This window comes from Corella eumyota, chromosome 2, assembly GCF_963082875.1.
Source record: "Corella eumyota chromosome 2, kaCorEumy4.1, whole genome shotgun sequence".
NCBI lineage: Eukaryota > Metazoa > Chordata > Ascidiacea > Phlebobranchia > Corellidae > Corella > Corella eumyota.
Window position 1 is genome coordinate 2,750,368 of NC_137491.1, and position 10,580 is coordinate 2,760,947.

General features: G+C 29.1%; 1 protein-coding gene across 1 annotated transcript; it reads left to right on the forward strand.

The window, feature by feature from the left end:
• Positions 1–1,402: 1,402 nt before the first annotated feature.
• Positions 1,403–7,514, forward strand: LOC145743016 (uncharacterized). The gene is made up of 12 exons (XM_082560871.1): positions 1,403–1,555; positions 1,655–1,776; positions 1,840–1,928; positions 2,355–2,551; positions 2,673–3,286; positions 3,545–3,665; positions 3,863–4,701; positions 5,059–5,500; positions 5,951–6,007; positions 6,176–6,330; positions 6,690–6,876; positions 7,113–7,514. The coding sequence occupies exons 1-12, from the start codon at positions 1,468–1,470 to the stop codon at positions 7,325–7,327; spliced, it is 3,126 nt and encodes a 1,041-aa protein (XP_082416997.1). The 5' UTR covers positions 1,403–1,467; the 3' UTR covers positions 7,328–7,514.
• The last annotated feature ends 3,066 nt before the right edge of the window (positions 7,515–10,580 follow it).

A 10,580-nucleotide genomic window follows, 5' to 3' on the forward strand; every position in this document is an offset into this window, starting at 1 on the left:
AAATTTAAATTCGATTTTTTATAACTTACATTTTTATTAATTTTATCAAATTTGATTTATTGTATAAGAACAATGGCGGATGCAGTGATGAATGTTTGATAGTAAAGGGTGAAGTAACTTGTGTTTGTGGGCCTAGAAAAATACTAAGTGAAGATGGATTTACTTGCATTGACATAATTGAAAATAATGCAGATGGTAAAACTTTAATCTGGGTTATATATTTTAATTTCTGCTTTAGGTATAAAGGGTAAAATTTCATTATGGGACAACTATTTGATTCAGTCTTAAGATGGTCTGTCAGTTTTTTATATTAATAACCTGTAATTTATTTGTTATTGTAAATGTGAATTAGTTAAATTACTTTTTTAAAACCCATTTTTTAATTGGATAGTTAATATTTACAGATGAAATCAAAATGGAAGTTCAGAAAGAAAACTCTCGCACAACGTTAGTGATGATTGGTTTGCTAACTCTTTTGTTCAGTATACTAGTTCTCACAGTTTACTGTACTTCAAAAAAACAAAAACTTTTTGTTTTTTAAATAATCCAAACTAAAAAATATATTTTTATTTAACCAAGAGAAGACAAAAAAAACTTTCCTAGTGTTCCCATTACGAAAATATTTTTCAAATAATAAAAAATATTTGAAATTCTACAAACGAAAATATACTGATATAAATTTTATCGTTTTGGTTTATTTCGGAGATTATAACTTTAAAAGCCAATTTTACAAACAAAAATTTACACATTTTAACTTGCCTCAATTAAATAATTAACAAAAATTACATTTTGTTTAAGTTTTTGATTGCACTCGTTAAGTCTCTAAATAAACTAAAATGAATTTGCAAAGGGAAAAAAACAAAGGCATTGTTGATTAGCTCTTTTTTTATGAAATATACCAATTAAGTTTTAGTTGTATTTGACTAGATACCTTTAAGGGTTTGCTAATTAAGGAAATGCAACGTCTATATTAGGTAAGCAATATCTCTCAATTCTGACCTTCTCTACTACATGACGTACGGTACTTTGGAATGGGCCGGAAGCACGAATGAATTGTATTAACGATTCTGAGACTTTTGCCTCGGGTTTTTAGTTTTTTTAAAGATGTTTAAAGTATAGTAGTGGTTTTGGAAATAAGGAATTAATAATAGAGTTGAATCATATAAGTAAGCAGTTTTAGACAAGTTTTTTAAATATCTTGTGGAAGAAACAGGTAGGAAACAAAAATTAAAAATCGCAGTTAGGCTATGTTGAATTGAAGCTTTTAATTTTTGGATTATGTGTAATTATGGTTTTAGAGCAATAAATGCAACGAGATATAAGAACTGAAAAGTAATAAGATGCTTATATATTAATATTTAGGATTATAAATGTTATTATAATAAACGAATGTAACATTCTACTTCAGTGCGTAAATATTGCTTAAAATAAAGTTTTTGTGGAATATTATTTGGTCAACCTATAAAAATGGATTTACACAATTTTTTGCTTTTTACATCAATAATATATATTTCAATGTCATTTTCTGCTATCTCAATTGCTAATGGTTTACCAGGTACGTAAATTTAAAGTTTTAAATTTATATATTGGTTAATGTATTTCAAAAAAGTCAAGGGTGTTAGTTATACAGGATTTTAAAATATGTTTTTTTTAGAATGCTTTCATTATAAAACGACAGAGTTTCGAATATTTCGAATAAATTTATCTCCATTGAAATCATCAGAATTTTGTAAATCTTACGGTGCTGCGTTGGCAAAGCCTTCGTCAATTAAACTGGTACATTTTTATTAGCTTCAATTTATTTTACATTTTTGCGTTAAATTTGCTTGTGTTTTGCAGATAAATTTATTTCGTACAAAAATGGTGAAATTAAATATGCAAGAGTTAACAATTGCCGCCAAGTATTGTTCAGATCCAAACAAAAATATGTAAGCAGCATTTTATAATAAAACTTTTACTAAATTTTACTTTTAAATGTTTAAATATATTTTGTTCATGCTTATGTTTAATTGTTGGGAAATTAAGGATTAGTTTTATTTTTACTAATTGGTTATACTTTTCGATTTCTTCTGATGCTTGAGTAAGTTTCTTACTTAACGTAACTGGTCTCAATTACGCACACCAAGTAAATTGATCAAAAAATCAAGCAAATTGTTGATATATTAAGAGGTTATCATAGTTTAAAAATAGCAAAGGCAACTCCAGACTTTTTAAATTAAAAGATAAGATCTAGGTATCTAAGATAAGGCTTTCAGAACTGGCTGATGATATTAAGTAGGCAACAACATATATACAACTATATTGTATTTTTATACAAAATGTAATGTTAAAAATTACTTACCAACAAATCATAGATATTATTGGTCGGACCAGACAAGAATTAAAGACGTTATTTACAAAAGTTTGAAACCGGTTAGTTATAGAAATTGTGGAAATTGTTACTGTATTTCGTTACACCGACACGACCCAACTACGAACAAAACTTTAAACGAATATGTTAAACCAGAAAACCAAAGAAATGGGAGCACAGGATATATTTGCCAACGTAAAAGTATGTAATGCGTAAAGTTTATTAATTTTTATTTTATGGCTTATGTATTAGCTTGTCAAAAGTAAAATGGTAGAACGTACCTATAATGTTTTGGGTTTATTTTGTACATTTATATTTACAGTTTTGGATTCTGATTCCTGTCAAAAATCTACAACAAGTTTACAGAAAATTTTTGCAACCACCCAAAAAGATCAAATATTTGAATCTAAATGGTCTACTTTGCTACCTCAAAATCAACTGGAAAAGTCAAATAAAGTAGATTTTCCTAACACAGAGAGATTTCAGAATAGTTTAACTCTTCGTTCATTTTTGCAAAACGACAAAGTTTGGATAAGCGAAACAGAAAAATTATCCACACCACGTCAAAAAAGAACTCTTAAAAAACAAAAACATCGTTCAGTTGGCAGTGCTGATAGTCAAAAACAACCTTGGGATGCTGTAGAAAACTCCGATATAAACATTGAAGAAGCAACACCTGACTTATATTATCAACATGGTTCTATATTTACAAACAACACATCATCAGCGCAGCCTAAAAAAAGTTTTGTTGAAGCCAACGAACTGTTGAAAAGTTTAAATGACTCGTTGACACGTGACCTGAAAAATGAGAAGTCATTAACACCGAGGCAGTTGCAAGAAGTTGCATTTAGTTTTCTGAAGGGCCTTGCGCCTGAGAAACTTTCCAAACCACTCGAATATTTAGCCGATAATGGCAAAGAATACGACTATAGTCAGGTAAACGCCACAATGTTTAAAATTTGATTTGTATCGCATCCTACTTAACTTAATTTGCATTAGTTATGTTTTTTATAATTTTTATCAATTTAGCAGGTTTACCAATCAAACACTTGTCGTAATTACCTATAGTAATTTACTCCCGAACCAAAAACCTAGTATTTGTTTATTTTTAAAGTCTATAATTTAGACATTTGTCAGTTGAACATTTTGTTAAGCTTCTTTATATTCCAATCTTAAGTTTGAATGTTGTTACAGAATGACTGCAATAATGACGTTAAGGATTATGCCCTGAACTTTATGGAGATCACCAGTATATTGTTAGATGACACTAATACAAAATCATGGACAGAAGTGTCTAAAACTACATCTGACAAAGGTAAGCTTTTTTATTTTAATCTATACCAACACTTCTAATTTGTTGTTTAAGCGCATTACGTTTCTTGATAAAATATTTAAAAAGATGTTGTTGACTTAATTTCCATATTTTAAGCTAGCAGAAGTTTTAAGGTTACCATTGGTTAATTAATAGTATTTCAATTAAAATTGTCTTAACGTTTATCTTTAATTGTATAGAAAAAATGTCGCCTACTGACTTACTTGAACAAATGGATGATATGTTGGACTATTCGGCCAAATATTTTGACTCAAATCAAACTAACGTTATATTTCAAAGCGAACAACTAGAAGTTAAAGTTCAAAGTTTGGTTATGGAAAATAACTCGTTAGTAATTCGCGATACCAACGAAATATCAAATGAAGAAATTCTAGAGAGAAAAATAAGAGATTTATCTGGTAGCACAAATGGTGTATTTACCGTAGTCTCGACTACTTACAAAACAATTCCTCACCTTATGAACGCAGTTTTAATTGAAAAGGGTAGGGCGGTTAAAAATGGCTCAGGCAAAGGCCAAGGGGAGAAATACTGTCATGGGTTCCCAGTATCAAAAGACTTATGCAGTGAAATGAATGTCAATGGAAGTTCAATAAGTGACAGGAAGGCGCCCGAATTTGTTTGGGTTTTTCCAGACAAAAGCAGCGTAATGTCAATAACTGTATTCAATGCTACGGATAAAAAAACCCTGCCTGTTATATTCGATATTCACCATAACAGTGACGTCATCGTTTCGAAATACTCCGAAGTGACGTCACCTCGATTCAAGGACCACCGATGCGTTTACTATGACGTCATAACCAAGTTATGGTCTGATTTCGGGTGCCGGGCGACGAGTTTAGATCAAAACAAAGCAACTTGCGATTGTAATCACACAACCAGTTTTGCACTTATTTTACTAGTTCCCGTGTCACGTGACAAAAACACCGGAAATGGCCAATCAGAGAGAGACATATTGCTGACGTCACTTTTCCATGAATCTGTTGAACAAGATGGCGTTATGTGCGGGGTTGCGCTGCAGGTGTGTTATTTAAATTTGAATTTTGAACGAGTTGATATTTTTATTTTCTGATTGCTTCAGATTAGGTCGTAATCGGAAGTAACTGACATTTTGAAATTGTTGTTGGATTATTTTTATCCCGATTTTTTTATAGGGAATAAGAATTGTTGTTTTGGAAAAAAATGTCTCGATTGTTATTTCCTAATTAGCGATGGCCTAAAATTGAATTTATTTCAAATCAAAATTTTTTTGGGTTAGATCATTTAAAAGTGGTTAAAATTTTGTCATCAATTAGTAAAAATTAATTTAATATACAATACTAATTTTTTTTTCATTTTTTGATATTTTTATTTGAACTATCTTTTTTTTTATTACTAGATGATTAGTTACGTCACCGGCGGACTGTCAATTGCATTTTTAATCGTAAGCGTTCTCTTTTTCGCATTTGCTCGCCGTTCTTCAGACCGAACAGAAGAAAGGAACACGATCCATATGTGCCTAGCTATATCCATGCTACTTCTACATGTTGTTCTACTAGTGGACGAACCACAACTTCAAACAATATCGCTTGGGAGCGCAAACGTTACTCAAATCACCGATGTGAATCCAGGCTGGCTATGCTACACTATAACAGCTGTTACCCATTTTCTGTTGCTGTGTAATTTTTCATGGATGACCCTAGAGGGGATCTTGTTGTATCTTTGTGTTGTTACTGGTGATCTTAGACACAAAACACTGGGTAAATGGAAGCACGTGATTGGTTGGTCTTTTCCCGCAATTATTACAGTAATTGCTGTAGTGTTTGGTTTTACAATTGAAGGTAAATCTATTTTTTGAATTTAAATTACAACTTGAATAGCTAGTGTCGTGGTGATAAATAATATTAATTAAGTTTACTCCTATTCCCCCAAAATCAGCTAGTCTATAAATTAAATAAAATGTTGGATAATAAAAACTGCTGGTTTAGTAACTAGCTGTACTTAATTTTTAGTTTTTCGCACTTTAATGAAAGTAAATAAAAAGCTAAATAATAAATAATTTATTAACGCAACGGAAAAATATTGACAAAATCAATTTAATGATTTAAAACATGTCAAAAATATTAATGTTTACACAAGGATTTTATAGTATATTATGGCATGGTCACCAAACCCACTTATATACTTGATTTTCTTTTACATTTAATAATAAATTAAAATTGTAAAAGTTTTTGTCATATTTGTTGTTGTATTGTTTAAGTATAAATCCTATAAATTGTATTTTTTTACAGAATCGTACATCAGTATATTTTTCCTTAAATCAAACCCATCCACTTTATTAAAACCAGGTGCGTACAAAGTTCAATATTTTACTTTTATTTTCGTTTTAAAATCTCAAACCTTTATTTAAATTCACGGTTTATTTGAAATGAATGAAAAACGAAAACAGGTAAATTTAATTTACGATCTGCGATTATTTAACATGACGTAACCCAATTTTGTTTCGCTTTACACAGGAAGTGACGTGTACGGGTACATCTGTTACTTGTCACGTGACCTATCTTGGTTCGCCTTTGTACCGGTTGCTGTCAGTCTAACGATCAATATTTTTATAATGATTCGAGTGATGGTGGTAATTGGTCGACTAACTAGAGAAAGTAGGTTTTACAAGGTAAATTTTTATTTATTGACACTTTGTATTATTTGATCACATGTTAACAATATAGTGTTTTGCAGGTCTATGTTGTAAAGTCATTAATAATGTAAAATAAATTAAAAAATGTAGGTCAAGTTTTTTATTCCAATATTTTTTTAACTATATTAAAATCGCCCCATTTTTAAAGAGTGGCACCATTTTTAATATCCTGGAGCTTAAAATTTGTCAAAAACCCTAATTTATATTTAAGTAGTGTAAAGGTTATATAAACCGATTTTTAAAGTTAACCAAACAGTGATTCATGCGCTATGCAAACAGTCCCAAAAGTGTAAAATTGATATGCAAATTTTATTTTTTAAATTGCAATTTTATAGCCAACAAGTCAAACTCTTACAAACTACCAAGTCAACAAAAAAGCTGTAAAAAAATCGTTGCTGGCTTTTTGTAAGCTGTACCCTGTATTAGGAATCACGTGGTCGATAGCTCTTATTGCACCATTTGTACCTAAAGATGCGTTTTGTTATATGGAAGTTACGCATAGTATAGTCAACGGAATACAAGGTAATTTTAAACTTGATTTTATTAAAAAAACAAAAACATAATATTTTTTTACATTGATTTTATTAAAAGCTAAGTAACACATTACATTTTTTTTCGGTAACTATTATTTAAATTTTTTTAATAGAAGATAAACAAAAATGTTTGGGGGGGTTTTTATTTTTCCCTTATAAATTACACACGCGATAAGGCAAAGTTCAATGTTTACATAATAATTAACTTATTATTACGTAATACAGGGGTATTTTTCTTTCTTGTTACGGTTATTCAAAACGAGGAAAATCGAGCTTTGATTTCAACCACGTGGCATCGAATAAGTCACGACACGCGCTCATTGGTTGATTCCTGGCGTTCTAGAAAGATGTCATCTAACAATCCAGTCGTGCTGACAGCGTCAAAAACAATTCCGCACTCTTTATCTCCACCTCACGGACGCCAAACTAACGGTGTTTGACAATTTATTATCATAATCCATATTGGATTTATTTTGCTATGGTTTTTGTTTACTATTTCTGTTACAAGAATAAAAAAAACATATAAGAATATTAAGTTAGCAAATTCGGAAATAACTGCTTCAAGGTTGTCGTAAAATCAACACTTTTATGTTTTTTTAATTTTTGGCTAGGTCAACTATAAATACTCGTGTACATAAAAATAAAGCACTTAATATTTAAATTATATGATGTTTGGAAGTAAGTTAGAGACGCGAGCCGAACGAACAAACTTTTTTTTCAGGTTTGCTCGAACTACCGACGTAACCAACACACTTACATTTACAAAAATATAAATATTTTCTAAAATAAACCTAAATTTAATAAGAAAAAATATTAGTTTTTAAAATATATTTTTCCATTGTTTTTATTAGTTTATACAAGAATTAATTGTGCGCCATACAGGCTGCATTTTACCTGCTTGGTATTGCAACAAATATTTGTTTGTGGTAATTCACCCGCGCACCACTAACGGCAGTTTTTTTACTCTGAAATCCTTAAATTAGAAATACATCTGTAGACGTCCACCGCGCTCCCTAATAAATAGATTATCCACATTTTTAGATTTTGTAGATTATGCGCACTTTTAGATTTTTATAGATTTTATTTCATTTTCAACGTATTTTAAACAATACAATATTAAGCGCGAAAGTATGAAACTAACTTGCACTTAGTTTACGAAATGTACTGACGGACAACGTTACCCACCCCTATCTTATACCCTTAAACCGATAGTTAACCCGCACTTTTTACTTTGTATTAGTCATTCACTTTCATTTATAAACAGCTGCGCGGATGTAAAACCTTAAAAATTATTAATTCAAAAAATGAAAGCAAATTCTAAAAAATTAATACGCCACCAGATTTTTCAGATTATGATTTCAATTTTTTTAAACCGAAACATCAATCTCTTGATTAGGTTAATTTTATCATTATGAATAACTTGGAAAGATTGTTTGGCTTTGTTCTGCTTTCAGCTGATAAGGTGCAAAGTTGGATTACTAATTCGAAGTAATGCCTACGTGAGTTTGCTAATACCCTTAAGAGATCAAGTTGATCAAAATACCTATAGAACAACACCAGTTATGATAAATATTAATTATTTAATATTTTTATTTACACATTTTGTTTTGACTGCATTTAGCGTTTAATAAAAGCTTAAAAAAAATTCAATGTTAAAATCGTGAAGGCTTTTTAAAAATTGATCTAAAATGTGGTAACTTTTGTAATATAGATAACCCGCTTAATATAACTTTTTAAATAAGGCTAATTCTAACTCAATTTTATTTTATCAATACCTGTTGTTCTATATAAGCCTTTCAAAAATACTAAAAAGGGCCTGACAACATGCAATTCGATAAAGCCTCTTTTGATATAAGCTATAAAATACCAAACTATTTAAACAGTAAAAAATCAATATGTAAATAGGTTTCTATTTTCTAAGCTTTTTTAAACGTCCCCTACGCAAAGCAGATGACATGGTTGTTAAAATAACAAACACGTTTAAATATATAGTAAAATCGTGTAGGTTATACAAATAAAAACGAGTTATAAATTAAATTCATTTCGCAATTTTTGTCTCTATTTAAGTCTACTATGGTTTTAACGTCAAATATATTTATAGTTTTTATATATTAAATAATGATTCACTTTTCTTATTTTAGTTTCTTATGGTATATAAATATAAATTTTCAAGTTGAATGTAAACTTAAATTATAACCCAAGCGCTTAGTAATAATTAACTTGAAAAAAAACACCTAATTTTAACAAAGTAAACACTCAACAGTTAACAGCTTGAATTTGAATTACTGTAATTCTTGAATGAATAACAAGTTACCAAAAAGCAATTAACCAATTCATATCCCAAACTCTAAAGTATAACAGGGCCATTTACTTTAACTTAAGGTTATACATATCGTTAAAAAGAAACGAAAAAAATTAGAAAAAAATTTGATAATTGTATAAATTTTGTATTTTTTTAAATTGTAGTTTGTTTCGATGCCAGACGTTGTCTAATAAACACGACAGATGTTTTACGAGGGTTTAATATTTATTCAGAGCTTGTGTATATTGCAAACACACGTTTAAAAATTAACCAGCAATTTATTGCCTAGCTTAAATACTCCGAATTAATAAAACTACCGAAAAATCTAATTGGTACATAGTGGTCCATTTGTTATATCACGCCAACCTTTATATCTATTACTTGAAATTTCACCTCGTTAATCTTTTACTATCACTTTTATTTCTACGTTTTTAACTTTTCTTTTTGTAGTTTCTTTCAATTTATTGTTTTTTCTTTGTATTTTCTTTACAAATTTACGACATTTTTGTTTTTCAGAGGCGTTTATATTACCCTTAGTCTTATACGAATGATGGTTGCTATCAAAACCGCATTAGAATAGATTTTTTGATGTAAACTGATGCAACAAAACCATCAAAAGGAAATGCCATTCAGGTTAAGTGAGATTGTTTAAATGATTCGGGTTTTAATACAAGTGGTAATCATTATATATTGTATTATTCAAATAATAGGCATTATTTAAGATATCAAATATAAAAGTTTGTAATTTTGTTTTAAATAAAATTTGTATGTTAAACCTTTTTTAATAATGAATACACTGTTGTATATTGGTTTATAATTAAATGATCAAAACTCAAAATTAAAAAAATAAACCATTCTTACGATATACATAGTAAATAAAATCTTATTTTCACAATTCTGGCTCGAAAAAAAATTTGGTAAACCCACATTCTTTTTTTATCACGGTTTACGTCGAATAACAGACGCTATTGATTTATTGAATTCGTTGAATATAGTCTGCCGGTCGTATATTTATTTATTTAGTTTAGTAAACCCTTCAAAAAATCAATATTAATAAGTCCAATTAATATGCAACATAAAAAACATCAATTTATATTTTGTTTAAATTGGTAAAACAAAAAACGTAAATATTTATTAACAAATAGAAAACGCTGCTGTCACTTTACCAATGAGAGTTTTTTTTTATTTCTGTAACGTTGATGGTATGACGTCACTAAAATTTAAGTTTAAGTCATGTAGTTCTCTAAAAATTAAAAAGAAATTAAAATCACTTCAGCTGTTTATATTTGGAAACAATGAAACACGGTCACGTGATTTTGTTTACATTTATTTTCAAAACAGTTGTTTTTACATATTTCTTATGTGTTCAATTTAAAAAAATACTTACCCAA

Excerpts from the sequence above, each read along its gene's own strand:
- LOC145743016 (XM_082560871.1), top strand. The coding sequence starts at position 1,468 with ATGGATTTACACAATTTTTTGCTTTTTACATCAATAATATATATTTCA. Across the intron at positions 1,929-2,354 it reads TCAGATCCAAACAAAAATAT|ATATTATTGGTCGGACCAGA; the intron begins GTAAGCAGCATT and ends AACAAATCATAG. Across the intron at positions 6,008-6,175 it reads ATCCACTTTATTAAAACCAG|GAAGTGACGTGTACGGGTAC; the intron begins GTGCGTACAAAG and ends CGCTTTACACAG.